We start from the raw sequence: 17,523 nt of genomic DNA, 5'->3' as shown, positions 1-17,523 counted from the left end.
AAACCAGGGATTTACTCCCAGCCTGGTGAGCTCAGTGCTGTCCCAGGCTCGCTCCACGCTCAGCTTGGAGAGTTTGTTTGGTGCTCGGTTCCATGGCATCCGCGTCACCACCATCTCCTAGCGACAGGGAACAAGTCCCTGAGGCAGGAATTCCCAGTCAGGCCGGGCTGGATGGCAGCACACGGCTGCTGCAGCCTCTCGGCTGCTTTTCAGGAGTACCTGCGGCACCTGGCGCTGCAGGACTTCCCCTGTGGCCTTGGCAGCTGGGTAGGGACAGGGTGGCACAGCCATGGGACGTGGCACAGGGCCTGTGGGCTGCAGGGCTGTCACTGTCTCTCTCCTCTCTGCAGAACAAATCCTGCCTCAGTGGCCACAGGAGCCCCCACAGGGTCCAGCCCGGGCAGGAGGAGGCTGTGCTGGACGAGGAGACCCCCGAGGCGCTGCTGGAGCTGCTGAGGGACCAGCACAGCCCCTGGGCACTGCCCCAGGACTGCAGTCCCCAGGACCAGCTCCTGAAGGAGATGGCCGTGCTGGCACCAGAGCTCGTCCATGGCTCCAAAGTCTACCAGGTCCTCAAGTCCCTGCGGATGGTTGACAAGGGAGTAAGTGCAGGTGCTTGTGCCTGTAAAGGTGTAGGCCAGGAGACCACGTCTGCCTGCTGGGAGGGAAAACGTCCTGGGAAAAAGGACACCTTCCCCATCCCACGGTCTTCCCAGATGCCACTGTTGCTGCTGGGGTAGAGGTACTCCCCCCACCCTCCCCAGGATGTTGTGCTAATCCGGATTACACGTATGTCATCTGGATCAACACATGTCCGTGTCTCCTTGGCCATGAGGTGACTCAGGAACATGTTGGCCAAACCCAGCTCTTTGCAGGTGGAGGAGGTCGATGAGGGTGTGTTGCAGTTCCAGCAGCTGGAGGAGCTCATCCTCAGTGCCAACCAGATCAGCAGGATCACCTCGGCCAACCTGCCCCGAACACTGAAGGTGAGTGAGCAGCATCTCGTGCAGGATGGGGAAGGAGGTCCCATCTGGGAACACAGTGCAAGCCAAACAGCTCCAGGTGTCTGTTGCAAAGGTGTCTGTTGTTCCCTCTGTCCCGGGCAGATCCTGGAGCTCTGCTGCAACACTGTGTGTGATCTGGAGGACCTGTGCTCTCAGCCTCCTCCAGAGCTCCAGCACTTGGGGCTGGGACACAACAGGCTGTGTGGCCCTTCCCAGGACAAGTTCCTCACTGAGGATTTCTGGTAATGCCATAGACTGTGGGCTCCTGAAAGGGAGGTGGGCAGATGTGGACAGGTGACCTCAAGCCATCGAGGTGGCTTTGGGAAGGTGCAGCCCTTCAGCAGGGTCATTGCTTTGCTCTGTCCACTCCCTGTGCAGAGCGGTCTGTGTCTGCTCTCACATGCTCAGTGGTTGTCTTGGTCCATGGCCAAGGTGTGGAATGGGGAGATCACCTGGAAAACAGCCTTGACACCCTGCCAACCACAGTTCCCATTTCCTGGGTAGCTTCCTTTTTCCATGTCCTCCCCAAAGCCCTTGCTGGGACTCTGCCCAGGGAAAAATCTAAAGCTTAGGCTGCATCACCAGATAATGCAGTGGGGTCATTAATGTTTCCTTGACATGTTTTTGAGTGGTGGGGGAGGCTGGCAATGGACCATACGGCTCAGGAATTTGGAATTGGCCTCTTGGGATTGTACCATTGAATTCCCCAGTTTGACTCTGTTTGCGCTGAGGAAACACCATTTTTGTTTCTGTTTTTGCCCCAGGGCAGTAGCTCCCTATCCTCAGATAGGTGCTTGTTGCCTTACCTTCTTCCCTGGGTTCTCTCCTTAGGCCAAACCTTATCTCCCTTGACCTGAGCTTTAACAACCTCACAGATCTGCTGGGGCTGGTCTCCCAACTGTCCAGTCTGCAGAAGCTCCGCATCCTGGTGCTCCAAGGGAACCCCCTGGCTTTCATCCCCACCTACAGAGGCTTCCTCGTGGACAGCCTGCCCAAGCTGTCCATCCTCGATGACATCTACATAGGGCCTGATGAGAGGCAGCAGTTCCATGGCTTGGCAAGGCAGCCAGGTGAGCCCTCACCTTTGAACCTGACCCTGGCATTCAGGAGGGGGTTTCATCGTGGTTGAGCTCAGGGTCCTCAGGGCAAACTCTGCCTTCCTTGTTGCCTCTCCTCAAATGGAGATCCTTCTCTGTGCCTTTCTACCCTGCTAGTACAAGTGGGGAGACAGGCAGAGGGCCCTGCAGTGGTATAATTACAGTCGAGGTAGGTTTAGCCTTAGTCAGGCCCAAGAAAAGGCCACCCTAGTCCTGGAACTGCCTCTGTGTCCCGGTCTGCCCCCAGCTTTGCTTCCCAGACACCATCTGGTTTCAGACCCTGTGCTTCCCTCTGGAGCTGGTGAAAGAGGAACATCTGTATTGGGGAAGGTGGTCCTGTGGTGCTGTGCTGTCTGCACGCAGCAGTGCCACCTCTGCAGTGTGGCACATCCCTGACTGGGACTGGAGCAGGGGGCTGGGGACACCCGGCTGGGAAGCCCCTCTTGACGGCCCTTACTCAGTGAGTTTGTGTGCTGGATGTGCTCTTTGGAGACTAAAATGTTAACCGGGGAGGCAGAGTAGCCAAGCCAGGAGGTGTTTGCATAGCTTTGGAGTGACCCCATGTGGCAGTGGCTTGTCACAGCGTTAGCACAGGGTGGCACGGAGGGGACACTGTGACTGAGAGGTTTCTGCTTGCTCTTTTCCTTCCTCACTCTGGAAAGAACGTGCTGCAGCTCCATGGCAAGATTGTCTCTCTTTTAGAACTAAGCAGGAGTGAAGCTCGAGTGGTTGTGACTGTTGGGGAGATGAAGGGAGTCCCTGATCCCAGTGCTCTCCAGCAGCTGGATGTTGACTCCGAGGCCCCAGTGATCACCTGCAGCTACTTTGTCACCTACGAGTTTGCAGAGGGAGAGGAGGGAGAGGAGCTCGAGGATGAGAGCAACACTGAGGTTGGTCCTTAATTGTGCTCCTGAAAGCCAACAGGCCCAGGAGGTCACAGCAAGGGAGAATCCATCTCCAGGCTATGGAGTGATGGATGTGACAGGGGCAGCAGCAGTACTGGGGACAGAATTCCCATGGGGCTGCATCTGGCAGGACAAATCCTTGCTGCCCATGTTCCCTGTCCCTCTTGGAGAGCCCAGAGCTCTGCACATGGGAATACTCTCATAGCCCCCCTCCTGCTGGCTGTGGCAGACCCCTTCCCTGGCACTGGTGCCCTCTTTCCCATGAGAGTGGGCTGGCGAATGGGATTTCAGGGGCAGCTGTCCCCTGGTCCCAGTGCAAACAAAACCAGACAAGAGATCCCTCTCTGTCCCAGGTAACAAAAACCCACCAGAGTTCCATGGTGACCATGCTGGATGTGGACAGCTCTGCTCAGGACACAGGAGAAACAAAGAACCAGCAGGACCCTGCAGCCATGGAGGAGACAAAGGCTCGCTCTGGTAATGAGGAATTATAAATCCCCGGTCCCAGCACTCAGAGCGAGTTTATGGCTCTTCCTGGCATGTGGTGGCATCAGCACGTCCATTGCAGTGTCAGCTTGGGACTGATGGATAATGAACTGGCACCAGTTGAAGGAAAGGTCTCCTCAGAACTTTTTTGTGTCCCTACACAGCAAAGGTGTTTGTCACCCCTGGAAAGCCCTGGGCAGACACCATCGACTGCAGCTACACAAAGGAGCACATCGCCAAGGACTTGGTGGGGCTGAAGTCCTACCTGGCAGCTGGAACAATTGTGTCGGTTGTGGAGGAGAAGGTGAGTGTGTGGCAGAGCTGGATGAAGGGGAAAGTGCTGCTGGGAGGCCCAGCAGTGGTATCATGTTCCCTCTGGGAGGCAGGCTGGGATGGCAGTGACCCTGGGCCCCCCCAGCCCCTGCGGCAGCAGCTCCTCTCTCCGGGCAGGTGCTCTCATGGCCTGTAGATGCTGACCCAGAAGAAAACTCAGTCATGAATAAGAAGGAACGACAGGACAGTGCCAAGGTAGGGTGCTAGGAGAGAACAATGGCCAAATTATATCTGAGTTGCAAAAATGGTGATGAAAGAACAAGGGCCCTCTTCCTGGATTAGTTTGGTGTGTCAGAGAGTCATCCCTCCATCCCAGACCTCTCCCAAAGTCCCCCCTTGCCAAGGGAGGAAGGCAGCAGCTGTTTACACACATCTTGGCCTGGATGCAGTGGTGGGCAAGGGGCTGGGTTGGGGTTGCTTCTCTCTGATAAAGGGACTCCATCCCTCTGATGAGACCTGTCCCTGTGCTGGTGTCCTGCAGCCTCCTGCCTCCAGGGACAAGAAAAAGAAGCAGCAGCAGCAGCTGCCACGTGAACTCCGCAGTGACCCTCCCATTCTGAGCACCCTGGGCACCACCAGGGTGACCTTGGAGGCCCTGCTGGCCACTGAGGACCTGGTGGCAACTGTGTGTGACTTTGGGGTCCTGATCACTGAGAAACCACCAGAATCACCAGTTCCAGAGGAGAAGGTAAGGAACATGTCCTTGGACAGGGGAATGAGGCAGGGCTGCCAGGGGCAGGCAGTGCTGCAGGTTGGGGTTCAGCATGTCCTGCCCTGCAGCCTGCTCTGTCCTCACTGGCCTGGGCATCCCATCCATCCCTCCACCCATCCATCCCTCAGTTCTCCCCTCCCTAAAATAGGGCTGAAATAGCCCTGCCTAACTACCATCCATCCCTGCTGGCATGGTTATTTAACTGATATTAGCAAGCAATACTGCTGCTTTTTATGGGCTTAGGAAAATATATGAGTTTATTTTTCCATTTGAGAATGTGAAAGCAACCACTCGTGCTTCCTCTGGTGCTGTCTTTCAGCATGGCAGCACATACCAGCTGTGCCAACAGTTTCTATTTCCTGGATTCTCTTCTCAGAGCAGCCACTCTGCTGTGCTCCTGCTCCCCCTCACCTCTTTCCTCTGCCCTGTATATCCCAGTGACAGCACCCCAATGGTGATGGCTATCACAGGACTGAATGAGGGCACTGGATTTCAGCACAGCCTAACTGTGGAAATGTCTCTCTCCACAGGATGAGAAAAAAGGCAAAGACAAGAACAAAAAACCAAAAGAAGAAGGTAGGGCCGGCCAGAAAACTCTGACATCTCCCAAAGGTGATGGAGCCTTGAGCTGGTGGGGGAGAGGGTGGTGTGTGTGAGAGCAAACAGGAGCAGTGCCCAGCCAGAGGCAACCACAGGGCACAGCCACCCTGGCAGGAGCAGGGACTTACATCCTGAGCCTCAGGCTGTGAATGCAGACATTGACTGTGGGGCTGTCAGGATGGACACATGCCTGGACACCTTATGAATCAGTGTCTGAACAAGGACCAAGGCTGGGCTGCTGGCTGCCCTGGGAGAGACACACACCCACCAGCACCGTGTGCCAGGGGAGAAGGGCACAGCAGATTTCTGGGTGAGAAATGTGCTGCCCTCTGTGTCGGCTGCCAAATGGGGACAGTGTGAGGGCTGGCGTGGGCAGCAGGGGGAGGGCTGCCTGGGACACATGATAAGCTCCTCATCCATTTCCAACTCACATCTCAAAGCACTTTGCAGAGGGGATTATTGTTCTTCCTGGCTTGGAGATGAGCTGCACAGAGAGCCCCAGTGTGTCCCATGGCAGGGCTGGGAACAGACCCCAGTCTGCTGTTACCCATGAAGGGACCGCCCTGACCCCAACGGGTGTCCCCTGCCTCCCCATACAGAGCTCACAGGCTGCTCAGCCAGCAGTGTTGCTTAATCCACTGGAGATAAAACTCACCCTGCCTCTTGCAGGTTATTTTTCCTTGGTTTTGACTGCAAAAATAGCAGTGACAGCACATTGGAGGGGTAATGCAAGAGCAGGAGGAAGTGGGGGAGGGAAGGGGTGGTCAGGCAATGCTGAAAAGCTGCTGCTCATGGGTCAGTGAGAGCGTGGAGAGGGCCAGGCCTCCCCAGCACCACTCGAGCTACCAAAGGAGCTCTGTTTCCCTGCTCTGGCATCAGATTTAAGAGCGCAATTAACCCCCTTTCCCAAGAGCTTTAGGCTGATTTCTGTGCCCCATCACCCACAGCAAGGTCCCCATCTTTGGGGAAGATCTCAGAGCCCTGTAGTGTCTGCCCTAGAGGAAACCTGTGGCCTTCCCAGCTACCTGAAAAGAAGAAAACTCCTTGAATTATTGTTCCCCACAAGATATATATATTTGCAATATACACTCAGACTGTTACTGAAGCAGAGCAGGCAGCTGCTGTCGAACAGCTGAAGCTCAGCACTGGTGTTTCTTCCTTTCTCCACCCCAGTCCTGCAGTCAGTAGGAGGTTTTCCTTTCAGCTTGAACGAGGGTGAACCCTTTCTGTGGGGGTTGTGTGGCCGGAGATGGTGTTGGATGCACAGAAGCTGACACAGGAAGCCCAGAGCGATTAGAGGCTCCTGCTTAATTTGGTGTCCCCGTGTGCCTGTGCAGGTGGAGGCCGGTTGGCTGCACTGCAGGGCCACCAAGTGCATGCTTCAAAGTGTGAATGCAAAATTCACAGTGCCTAAAAATGAGCTCCCCCCCCCCCCAGCTTGCTACACCCCGTGTGCTGTGGCCACGTGCTCCGATGTGACTCACAGGAGCACCCCGATTGCGGCTGGGGTGGGCAGCTCGAGCACCTCTGCACATCCTGGATGTGTCTGCACCTCCTGCTTGCTCTGTGAGTCACCAGGTTGCACCGTGGCTCATCCCCTGGACACCACGTACCACCCTGAAGTGGCAGCAGTGGCCACACTCACTCCAATCCCCGGGGACGGCTCCCAGCCCCGTGTCCAGCAAGCTGTGCAGGGACCAGCTCTCTCCCAGCCGGGAGCTGAGGCTGATTTGCATCCCGCAGTCAGCAAATGCACACAAATAATAAGTCCTCTCAGAGGAATTGGGATCACTTCCAGACGGCTCAAAGAGGAAAGGCAGCGAGCTTTGTCTCAAGTGAACAGTTTGCCCAGACATTGAAGGATGTCTTCAGAAGTAGTCTCACGTACGTCTCGTTTTACCTCGCACTCGATTTTCTAGGATCCTTGAAATTGTTTATTTCTGCATCTTTCTTTTGTCCTAGGGGAATTTAACAACAAATAAGTAGCTTGCACCCAGATCAGTTGCCTGCCTAAAGATGCTTTTTGGGCTTCTTACCCGAAGTCATATTCAAATAGATTTCCCTTAAGTGCTGACACCAGGGGCAGTCCCCCTGCACGCCGCTGCTTTCAGGGTGATTTACTATCTCAAGACAGTGACAAATTTACTTCTTTCCACAGGAAAAGGAAAAAACAAAGACACTGCTGAGCTGGAGGAAGGTCAAGAGCTCCAGCCGGTGCCACTGACAGTTCAATTCCAGATGCAGCTGCTTCGGTGGCCCTTTGCAGTCAGTGCCCAGAGCCAGGAGAACGAGGCCGTGGCAGTGGAGAAAACCCAGTAACGTGTCCATAGGCGGGTGAGAAATAAACCACACGGGAACGCTGCCTGGATCCTGGTTGAGCCGAATCGCCAGAGCTGGGAGATCCCTCTGGGTTTGTGGTGGTCTGGGGCTGCTGCTGAGCTTCTGCCGGAGCTGCGGTGGGCGGGGGCTGGTGCGGGGTGTGGAGTGCGAAGTGTAGGTGAGGGGGTGCGTTCGGGGTGTAGGGTGGGTGTGCGGTGCCCGGTGTGCGGTGCCCGGTGTGCGGTGCCCGGTGTGCGGTGCCCGGGACACGCTGCCCAGTGCCAGCCCCCCGCATCCTCCGCCCACGGGTGGGGCCGGCAGGGGCGGAGCGGGGCGGGGCAGCTCCGGTGAGGCGGCGGCGGCTCCGCAGAGCGAGGTGGGGGTTTGGCCGTGCCGGGGGCACCGCGGAGCGGCGGCTCCAGCCCGGTCTGCGGGGCCGGGAGCTCCGGAGCGGCCGCAGCGCTCCCGCCCTCGCCGGCGGCACTGGGACCCGGCGAGGGGAAACACCGAGCCCCGTCCGGGGGGAACGACCGGCGCGTCCCGTCCGCGCCCGCGGAGACCCCGGGAGCGAAGGGCTCGTGTTCCTCTGCCCGGGGCCGGTCCGTGCCGGAGGCTGCCATGTATCCCAGGATCAGGAACCTCGCCCTTTACACCTTCTCCATCACGCTGCTCGCCTGCGTGTTTTACTTGAGGAAAGAGGCAAAGTTGGAGGAATCGTCAGCGGACCAGAAAATGGATGTAGTGAGTCACAAACCGAAGTCTTTGGTTCTGGACAACGCTGAACCCACCAAGTGTTTGCCGAACTTGACCCTCGCCAATTCCTCTCTCGCTCTCCCAGAGCTTCACCGCGTCTTCTTAACGTACAAGCACTGCCGGAGCTTCCCAGTCCTGCTGAAGCCTCCCAGGTGTAACAAAGAGCTGTTCCTCTTGCTGGCCATCAAGTCTTCCCCGATCAACGTGGACCAGAGAGTGGCAATCAGGAACACGTGGGGAAAGGAGGTCTCTATCAGGGGCAAGAACATCAGGCTGGTGTTCCTTCTGGGGCGCTCAGAGGCCAAAATCCAGGTGCCGCCCCTGCACCAGCTGCTGGCTTATGAGAGCCAGGAGTTTGGTGACATCTTGCAGTGGGATTTCATTGACAACTTCTTCAACTTGACCCTCAAGGAGCTGCATTTCCTCCGCTGGTTCATGGAGGACTGTCTGCACGCCAGGTTTGTGCTGAAGGGCGATGATGACGTGTTCGTCAACACTTACAACATCATTGAGTTCCTCCAAGATTTTGACCCTGAACAGGATCTCTTTGTTGGGGATGTGATTGCCAACGCCCGGCCCATCAGGAACACCAAGGTCAAATACTTTGTTCCAGAGGCCATGTATGGAGCCTCCTTCTATCCTCGCTATGCAGGAGGAGGGGGGTATGTGATGTCTAGAGAGACCGTGCGTCGCCTCCAGAGCACCGCAGAGGGCACGGAGCTCTTCCCGATAGATGATGTGTTTGTGGGAATGTGTCTGGCGAAGATGTCCGTGACCCCAAAGAACCACCCTGGCTTTAAGACTTTTGGGATCCAGAGACCTTTCAATGCTTTTGATCCGTGCTTGTACAAAGGGCTGATGATTGTGCACAAACTCAACCCCACGGAGATGTGGATCATGTGGACGCTGGTGAGGGACGACAGCATTCGGTGTGCGGTGTCAGTGGAAAAGAAGCTCCCGCTGAGCCCAGCGGGGTTGTGACTGGTGGCAGACACAGGGTACTAAACTAAAAATCAGGTTGTGGTAGAACCGTGTCCGTTACTAACAGACTGCGCTGGAGCCGTCAGGGTTTGGTTTGCAGTGAGTCATTTTCTGTCGGGGGGTTACATGAAGCAGTTGAATTGTCACAGGGTGGGGGTGGTGAGACACAGCACGGGGGACTTGGCTCAGCTCTTCCCAGCTGGATGGGAGCCAGGGGAAGTCACAACTGCCGTGGGAATGTGAGTGAGGGGTCACCTGCTATGGAGGCTCCACAACACCGGTGTCTGACCGCCGGCCAAATTCAGGCTCATGTAGGGAGGCCAGTGATGACTTAACGAGTGACAGAGACTTGAAATTACTTGAAGGGGTGGAAGAAAGGCCAGTGTGTGCTGCTTGGTCCACTGTCCAGGGCAGCAATCCCACAGCTTCTGCTGGACAGCAGGAGAAAGGGAGTGGAGTGGGTAAGAAAAATCTTCAAAAATGTATTGCCTTAACACAGCAATGATGATGATCCAAGGGACTGGGCTCTGACTCAAGCCTTTTGGTCATTATAGGTTTACTTGCACTGGAAACTTTTGCACAAAGACTTTCTGATCAGGTGTGAGAGGAGCAATGTATCTTGAATAATCACAGTGGTAGGAAGAGTGGCTGTAGTGTCTCATGTTGTGTGGGAGGTGTTTGGTTTTTTGTTGTTGTAAAGGTGGGTACAAATAAAATACAGTTTTGAAAAGTGTTTTCACAGGAATATTCTTGGGTCTCCTGAAAGCTAAGAGCCCTAAAAGCCAGGGAAGGCTGAAATCTGGTGCTGGGTGTTTGCATTCAGGAGTCATTATGTGGAAATGGGTATTTGCCACTTCCTTTCCTGTGAGCAGCTGCTGGTCTCTGCCCTGTCAAGATGCACTGATATGAAAGTGATTAATCTGAATGTGCTGGAGCTACTAATTTGAGGAAAGATCAAATATGGAACTAAGATTTGGTGATACTTTTGTGAAACTTCTCAGTGCCAGGGTGTCTTGCTGCTAGAGCAGAATTGCTCTGCTGTGTGTGAGCAAGGAAGCAGCCTGGAAGCTTTAGGAAAAAAATATAGTGAGTGGAGAGGAAGTATGTGATTATAGAAGCCAGAGCCATTTGTGTTGTGCTGTTGTAATTGCTGTCTCCGGTGCCAGCTGCCCAGTGTTCACCCCACCAGATGGGAGCTGGAGCTTTCAGAGGTGCCTGGGAAGTGCATCCAGGAGGTTTTTGCTTGTAGGACAGACAGGGGCTGCTGCTTGTCCTGGAGAAGAGATCGGGCAGGGCGGGTACCGTGGTGCCCTGGGAGCTGCTGTGCCAGCATTTTTCTGATCCACTCAATGATTCCCAGTGCAAACTCAGGAACAGAGAGCGTGATGTCATGTCTGTTGTGGGTTTAGGTGTATGGGCTAATCCCCAGCTGGCAGCTCTCACTTCCTAATAAAGGGTGAGGGAGTCCCTTCTGCCCCGTTTTGGAGGTGATGTGGAGCCATTCCATGCTCCTCACTCCCACTTTGACTGACTGGCTGGTTCCTGTCAGGTTGGATGTGTGTAGGAACAGCTCTTGGGAAGAGCAGGGCATGCAGTGAAAAGAGAAGTGGGGTGACAACAGGGTTGGGAGCAGGCTCTGAAAAAAAGGGGAAGAGGGAGTTTGCTGGCTTTGCAGACTCCTGGCAGTGCTCATCTGCCTTAAACCCTGTCTCTGCCACGCAAACATCAGAGTGGAGTTACTGTGGCACCCTGAAAAAACACAGCTTGTGTGTGCACTAGGGTCAGGGGCTTGGCAGATGTTCTCCAACTGCAGCAGGTACCAAATGAGAGCAGTTGTGGTTAGAGGCTGACCTGAGGGTGCATTTGGCTCCTGAGGCTTTGGCTGTGCCACTGCTCAAATAATCCTCTCGTCATAGTGGCTTTTTTCCTCATGCTCCCACCCGAAGCAGAGTTTGGGGCCTCCTGGCAGATCAGACACTGGCAGCTCCCTGTGGGCTGAATTCCAGACTGTGCCATCCTCCCTGGATACAGCAGCACCCAGTGAGCAGCAAGGAAAGATGGTTTGTTAATTCTTTTACTACTTAATCTATAAATGTACAGTGCTGTGCAGCTGAGATTGCATTTGTTCCAAAGGCAGGCAAAATGAGACAATCTATGCTACAGAAAATTCCTCCTCAATTTAGTAACAGCCACCTTGATGCAGTGCATCAGATGGTAATTCGTTGTGAAAAACCTGTGAATAATGTGTGTTTTTTACAAAACCTGATTCCAATCAGCAGTGATAAAGTTCTAGTGGATGCTGTTCTGCAAAACCAATTTCCCATTAGCTGTGAAGTTAGAAAATGAGCACAGTGAAAGACATCTGTGGTTTTGAAATCTGAAGTGAAACATTAAGTTTGTGAAAGAGAGAATTCGGATTATTTCCTGAAGCTTGTGCTCAAAAGCATTCAAATAGGTAAAACTCTTTTACTCACTGCCTTGTAAAGAAGTCCACGGAAGTTACCAAAATAATTTTGTTTATAACCACATTATCTTGAAAATCAAACCTCCTTTTGCTTCCTGAGGAACCTCCCGAGGTGTGGTGACTCTTTGGTGACAGAGGATGCTGTGCTGAACTGCAAAACTTCACCAAGAGCCTGAGTAACTCCATGGAAAGTTCTCAGCTCTACAGCAAATATTTCCCCCGACTGCAGCTCAGTGGAATTTGGTGCAGCTGTCAACTCAGACGTTAAAAACTTTGAAGTTCAAACAGAAAACAGGGCTTAATCTCTCACCCAAATGGGCACCTTCACAATGAGATGCTTTTGCACAGTTTAATAAAGGCATCTCCTCACACACATCATTTACTTCACAGGTTAAAACCAAGGTTCTTTAAATACACTTCTTTGGCTGATCCCTAATGAGCTCCCACAGACACATCAAACTTCCCAGCAGAGACACAATTAACACCGGGCTGTCCTTGATAGCAGTCTTCACATTTGCATAGATAAACGTTTAAATAAATGAATCCAAAAGTATGACAAACAAGGTAAGTTACAAACAAAGTGGAGGCCTTCCAAATACCTGGAAGTGACTTGATTTCTACAGCAATCCTGCTTGGGGAAAAAAATGGAATCACGGGCTTATTTCAGCAGTTTTAGACTATCCCACACAAAAGTTTGGGACTGTTCAATTTGTGATTGACTCCCAGATATGCTACAGTTCAGTTCTGTTCAGTCCTCCCGAAGGTAAGGGTCATCACCTGCATCTATATTTCCTAAAATACCCTGTGGCAACGAAGATTCCTCTCCTTGAGCTTTTATGAGCTCCTCTGTTTGAGCTTCAGCTAATTTGGTCTCTGCTTTCTGGGACAGCTGCTTCACTTCTTGTACCTGTGACTTCACGAGCTGGATGTGGCTGCGGGCTGTCACCGAGGCCTGGTCTGCTCCTGGGGGTAAGAATTGAAATACTGGGTTAGAGGGGCACTGGGCAAACCTTCAGTTAAGGAAATGACTGCAATTAGCATCTGCTTTGCTGTGTTTGGATGGTTCTTGGGATGCATTAATGCTCAATGCATTTACTGTCCATTTACCTCAAACAATTTGTCTGCTTTGAGATTTCATTGCTCCCTTGAATTCTCCCACCCCACTGGGATACAGCTGGAGCTGGATCAGAGTGATCAGGTTGTGCCAGTGGGTTTGAGAACTAAGCCTAGCCCAGTCCTTGTGTACCAGGACCCTTCAGTCCTTGTCCTGTCCTGACACCTACAGCAGCAGGAATTCCTGTTGAACATGGAATCCCTTCTCCTTCCATTCTCCTCCAGATTCTGTGTCTTTTTCAGGCACTTCCAGAGTTAGGGTGTCCCTGCATATTCACTGCTTTCCTCCCTTTCTCCACGCCAGTAACTTTGCCAGTTTACCATAAACCAGCCCGTAACTCAATCTCAGAGCTATCGAATCTCTACACAGAGAAAAGACCAAAATTAGTATCTTTTCTTTCTTTAATACAACTGAACTCAGCTAGAAAGCCCTGCTGGACCCCTTTTTTCTGTGGCTCCCTCAACCATGTTTGAACCTGCATTTAAAAATGACTAAACTCTTCCCTCAAATACCTTTGGTCGCCTTTGGTCTTGACCTAAACCACATGTGAAGTTTCCAAGCCTAGTTCTCAGAACGCTTCTACAGACTCACAGCCAAAAAAAGAATGTAAGTTCTCAGCCCCTCTAAAAACCAGGCAGGAGCTGTGGATTGGTAAGTTAAGTGAATGAATATTCTGTGTGTCTCAACTCTGTTCTCATTGAATAAGGGAAAAGGGGAAAGGAAGTGTCAGGGCTCACCTGACTGATAGGCAGCCTCTGCTGCCATCTCCGACAGGCGCAGCGCCGTCATCCAGCTGGACTCCAGCCTCAGGTATTCCTGCTGCTTTGTCTTCACCTGGGAGGAAAACAAGGTATTATTTCACGAGGTGTAACCACCCCCAAGTGCTCTCCCACCCTTGTGAAACGGTGAGAGAGATCAGAATGTTCTGAGCAGGGTTTTCAGAGGCAGAGGGTGAGGGAAGTGGCCACTCACATCAACTCTGGCTCCTATGACCACCTGCCACACTGCATCCACCTCCTCTGAGTTCATCTTCCCAAGAAGATTTGAGTATTGCTTGTAGAGAGACACCAGGGTATAAACTGCCTGCAGAGGAATCATTTCACACAGTCTGCACAGCTCTGATGCTGTCTCACAAAATTACTCTTCGTGTACTTGCTGTACTAATAAGGGCATAAACTGGAATGCAAATACTTTACTCAAATTGGCACTTTATTTATAAAATTAAAACCATATCTTCTTGTTTCAGGCTTAAACATGGCTCACACCATTCTTCTGATGAAACTCAGTTGGTGGCCTTAGAAAGGCAGAGAAGGGAAACAAAATACCCAGGAATAGAGAACTCAGTACACAGGTAAATAGAAATAACTGTTATGAGTTTCTTCAGCCCCAGTTCTGCATTTCAGGGTCATTTTGGCTTAAGTAAAAAGAAGGACTTTTTACATGAGCATGGAGTGAAGGACAAGGGGAATGGATTCAAACTGACAGAGGGAAGGGTTAGGTTGGATACTGGAAAAAATTCTTCCCTGTGAGGGTGGTTAGGCCCTGGCACAGGTTGCCCAGAGAACCTGTGGCTGCCCCATCCCTGGAAGTGTCCATGGCCAGGCTGGATGGGGCTTGGAGCAACCTGGGATAGTGGAAGGTGTCCCTGCCTATGGCAGGGGAGTGGGACAGGATGATCTTTAAGGTCCCTTACAACCCAAACCATTCTATGATTCTATCAATTTAACCCAAAAGCAACAGTTTAACAAAGCTACAACAATTTAACAAAGCTAAAAGTAATTTCCACATCTGGTGTCAAACAATGATCCCATGGCTTCTGAGGGACCCGACATCTTCAACCCCACACCCCTTCGGTTAAATTAATTTTTAGAAGTCCACTTTGAGCACGGTTTAAGAGGCGTAGTTAGTGCCAGATCATTCAGTATTTCCAGCAGTGACTGGTGCCAGGTGTGTGTTCTCTCAGCTCACCTTTGTGTACTCTGTGAGTGCCTCGATGAGGGCATAGGTGGTCTGGGACAGCAGGGTGGCCGTGCTGTCTGTCACCAGGGACACGGCTCTTCTGATCAGGGCATCGTTACTGAGGGACACTGATCCCTGCTGCTGCAACACAAGGCATTTCCATGACCTTTACATCCACTTCCATATGGATATTAGTTAAAGACAAAGCTAAGGGAAAGCCTCACTGCTCTTTATGAGCCAAGTGCTCACAGAGGATACAATTCCAGGGTGAGAACAGGTCTGTACAAGGTTAAACAAGTGTTTTTGAACATTTAACTGCTCCCAGGGAGGGGGTGCCCCCCTTCCACGTTACCTCCACAACAGGGACAGCACACAGGGCCACCCCCAGCCCCAGGGCCTGGTGCCACCGGCCACTGGCACCCGAGAGGCCTCGTCTCCTCACACTGGCCAGGACTGGGAAAGCGTGCCTGGAAATGCAAGGGGAAAAGATTAGCACAAGAAATAACCTGTGTCTGCTGGGGAACAGGGATCTAAGAGGAGAACAACCCCTAGAAGCTGTTCTAGGGGAACTAGTCCGTACCAGGCTTCTGGAATGCAGCTGCATAACAGTGAGTGGGTAAGCTTGTTTCAAATTTTGTACTGTCACTTAATTATTATTACTGAATTATTGTTACTTAAGTGCAAGAAAATAAGACAGGAACAGTAACTAGTGCACTGTTAAGAGAGGAAATCTTATCTGGTATAAGCACACTGCTGGTAGTCAGTAATACTGAAAATCAGGTTAAAAAACATGCTTGAAACTGGTGTTCGGTACATGTAGGCGAGAAATGTGACAGGGAATATGGTACAATCCAGCGACACTCGGACCTCCTGCGGCCAGTTTTCTTTACATCCCATGCCGTGCAAATGTCTCCCCAGGGCCAGGGCCTGTCACCGAAACACTCGAGCAGAAAAAGAAAGGAAAAGCACGGGAGTAGGGAGCATTTCTTTGTTATGCAGCAACCTTCCTGAAAAACGACCGGTCGGTTTTCCTCCTTGCGCGCGCTGTGCGGGCAGCACATCTGGCGCTGCGGGCGCTGTCCCAGCACGTCCCCCCCGCCCGGCCCCGCCGCGGTACCTGAGGACGGAGCAGCAGCTCCGCAGCCACCGCCCGCCCGCCGCCATCTTGGGCCGCCCGCCGCGCGGCGCGGTGACGTCACCGGGGGCGGGGCCCCGGCGGGGCGGGGGCGGGGGCGGGAGCGGCGCGTGCGGGGTCGTGAGGGCGGCGGAGGGAGCGAGGGACGGCGGAGTGAGGGGCGGCCGTCGGGGAGGAACCGAACCCTGCGGCACCTCCTCCTAAAGTGTTAGTGAGCCAGGCATTGCTTTATTCTGGCCGGAGATGCGTAGCGAGTCGTTCCAGGCAGATACATCCCCTTTAAGGCTTTTCACGTGCTTATCCACTTTAACATTTTAATTTTTGGTTCCAAGTCACACCATTCCCTTAATTTAATTAGTGTTCTATCGTTTATTGGCTATTTTGGTCCGCATTCTTTGGACCTCTTATCGTTCTTCCTCAGAGAGTCTCCAACTCTCAGGTTGTAATGTCTTTTTTAATCCCCTTTGTATCTTCTGGTTACTCCAACATGTCTTTGAAGAACCAGAAATTTAAGATCCCCGATGTCCAACCTTTAACTTCCTCAGGCAAGAAAGGAGATTTAATCTCTGAAATAGAGCAGCACACAAGCTCTAAGTGGTGTCCAGGTGTTAAAAAAACAAATGACTTGTGGGTAGAACTGCCTTGTTAAGGTTTAGGGCTGGACATGCTTCAGTGATCTCAGACCTGGGGCAGGTTAACAAAGTGTGAGGAGGAGGAGGATCTCCACTGATGGTGGACACAGGGAATGCAGAATTTATGGGCCACAAACACATGGGGAAGAACCCCCAAGACAAGGAAGAGACTAATAAACCCAAATCAGCAGCTGGGCTGAAACCGGCTCCACTGGGGTAAGAGGTGACTCTGACCGACCCAACAAACCCCCAGACCCAAAACAAGAGAATGACTGAGCATGGCACTAATTCACATGAGAAATAAGAGAATCATTAACCAAAAGAAGACAGAATACTAATTAATAAGAGAACTTGTAGCCCATGAACATTGATTCCTTTGTTTGCCCTTTCCTTGCCCCTGTACCTCACAAAACAGTAGGGAGACGGAAACCTTGTACTGGTTTGGAAGGTCTTTTTCCAGGACTTCTAAATAAACTGACAAGTAATTTCTGTCTCTCTGCCTTCACACCCTTAATTAGGCAGAGTTGGACAAGGCAGGACTTGTTTATTGAGATATTGGTCGTGTTGGAATTGTGTTGCATCCCTCCTGTCCCTCTTTAGACAGGGTGGGAGTCTCAGGAGAAAACTGCTGGGAGGCTTTTAAACATTTCAGGGAGACACAAAGAATCTGCAAGAGCTGCAAAAGATCAGCAAAGTGCATGCAGGTGGATACCTTTTCTTTTAATCTTTATTGTTTTTACATAAGAAAATAAGGTTGTGGTGAGGCTGTAAGGACACAAAACATTTGCAGGTTTGGCGCAGGGGGAAGAAGGGCTGTCCATCCCGTGTGCCGGGCACTGCAGAGCTGGTTGCCTCTGGAAAGCCGGTGGCTGCAGGAGCAAGAGCAGGAGCAGAGCCCTCATTTGAGCACCAAGAAGTAGGTGGTCCAGCCAGCGAGGAGCAGTGCCCCGAGCAGCACCGTGTAGCTGAACAGCACGAAGGCCAGCAGCTCCTTCAGCACCTTGAGGACGTGGATGGCGAAGGACTCCG

General features: G+C 52.4%; 3 protein-coding genes across 6 annotated transcripts; 2 read left to right on the top strand and 1 right to left on the bottom strand.

The window, feature by feature from the left end:
• Positions 1-156: 156 nt before the first annotated feature.
• On the top strand, positions 157-7,498 carry LRRC43 (leucine rich repeat containing 43). 2 transcript variants are annotated; one of them, XM_027739695.2, is made up of 12 exons: positions 157-267; positions 351-602; positions 876-986; positions 1,107-1,246; positions 1,836-2,074; positions 2,804-2,991; positions 3,360-3,483; positions 3,657-3,796; positions 3,943-4,020; positions 4,307-4,513; positions 5,068-5,113; positions 7,296-7,498. In XM_027739695.2, exons 1-12 carry the CDS (start codon positions 172-174, stop codon positions 7,454-7,456), a joined length of 1,782 nt encoding a protein of 593 aa, XP_027595496.1. In that variant the 5' UTR covers positions 157-171; the 3' UTR covers positions 7,457-7,498. The 2 variants fall into 2 exon arrangements, with proteins under 2 accessions (XP_027595496.1, XP_039236250.1); XM_039380316.1 differs by lacking the exon at positions 3,943-4,020.
• A 204-nt stretch (positions 7,499-7,702) lies between these two features.
• On the top strand, positions 7,703-9,923 carry B3GNT4 (UDP-GlcNAc:betaGal beta-1,3-N-acetylglucosaminyltransferase 4). The gene has a single exon (XM_027739798.2). It carries the CDS (start codon positions 8,075-8,077, stop codon positions 9,188-9,190), a length of 1,116 nt encoding a protein of 371 aa, XP_027595599.1. The 5' UTR covers positions 7,703-8,074; the 3' UTR covers positions 9,191-9,923.
• A 1,325-nt stretch (positions 9,924-11,248) lies between these two features.
• DIABLO (diablo IAP-binding mitochondrial protein) lies at positions 11,249-15,926 on the bottom strand. 3 transcript variants are annotated; one of them, XM_027739799.2, is made up of 6 exons: positions 15,845-15,926; positions 15,080-15,194; positions 14,737-14,868; positions 13,741-13,851; positions 13,506-13,602; positions 11,249-12,617 (listed from the first exon to the last, which is right to left on the bottom strand). In XM_027739799.2, the coding sequence occupies exons 1-6, from the start codon at positions 15,889-15,891 to the stop codon at positions 12,403-12,405; spliced, it is 717 nt and encodes a 238-aa protein (XP_027595600.1). In that variant the 5' UTR covers positions 15,892-15,926; the 3' UTR covers positions 11,249-12,402. The 3 variants fall into 3 exon arrangements, with proteins under 3 accessions (XP_027595600.1, XP_027595601.2, XP_039236272.1); XM_027739800.2 differs by lacking the exon at positions 15,845-15,926 and having other exon boundaries at positions 14,737-14,865; positions 15,080-15,789; XM_039380338.1 differs by lacking the exon at positions 15,845-15,926 and having other exon boundaries at positions 15,080-15,787.
• Positions 15,927-17,523: the final 1,597 nt, after the last annotated feature.

Source organism: Pipra filicauda, unplaced genomic scaffold (genome assembly GCF_003945595.2).
Source record: "Pipra filicauda isolate LSUMZ 115617 unplaced genomic scaffold, ASM394559v2 scaffold192_size1418226_pilon, whole genome shotgun sequence".
In the NCBI taxonomy this organism is placed as follows: Eukaryota; Metazoa; Chordata; class Aves; order Passeriformes; family Pipridae; genus Pipra; species Pipra filicauda.
Note: the sequence above shows the minus strand (reverse complement) of the source record. Positions and strands in the feature narration are given on the sequence as shown.

Excerpts from the sequence above, each read along its gene's own strand:
- LRRC43 (XM_027739695.2), top strand. The coding sequence starts at position 172 with ATGGCAGCACACGGCTGCTGCAGCCTCTCGGCTGCTTTTCAGGAGTAC. Across the intron at positions 3,797-3,942 it reads TGTCGGTTGTGGAGGAGAAG|GTGCTCTCATGGCCTGTAGA; the intron begins GTGAGTGTGTGG and ends CTCTCCGGGCAG. Across the intron at positions 4,514-5,067 it reads CACCAGTTCCAGAGGAGAAG|GATGAGAAAAAAGGCAAAGA; the intron begins GTAAGGAACATG and ends CTCTCTCCACAG.
- B3GNT4 (XM_027739798.2), top strand. The coding sequence starts at position 8,075 with ATGTATCCCAGGATCAGGAACCTCGCCCTTTACACCTTCTCCATCACG.
- DIABLO (XM_039380338.1), bottom strand. The coding sequence starts at position 15,331 with ATGCAGCTGCATTCCAGAAGCCTGGTACGGACTAGTTCCCCTAGAACA. Across the intron at positions 14,869-15,079 it reads GTGCTGTCCCTGTTGTGGAG|CAGCAGGGATCAGTGTCCCT; the intron begins GTAACGTGGAAG and ends CTTGTGTTGCAG. Across the intron at positions 12,618-13,505 it reads AGAGGCTGCCTATCAGTCAG|GAGCAGACCAGGCCTCGGTG; the intron begins GTGAGCCCTGAC and ends TCTTACCCCCAG.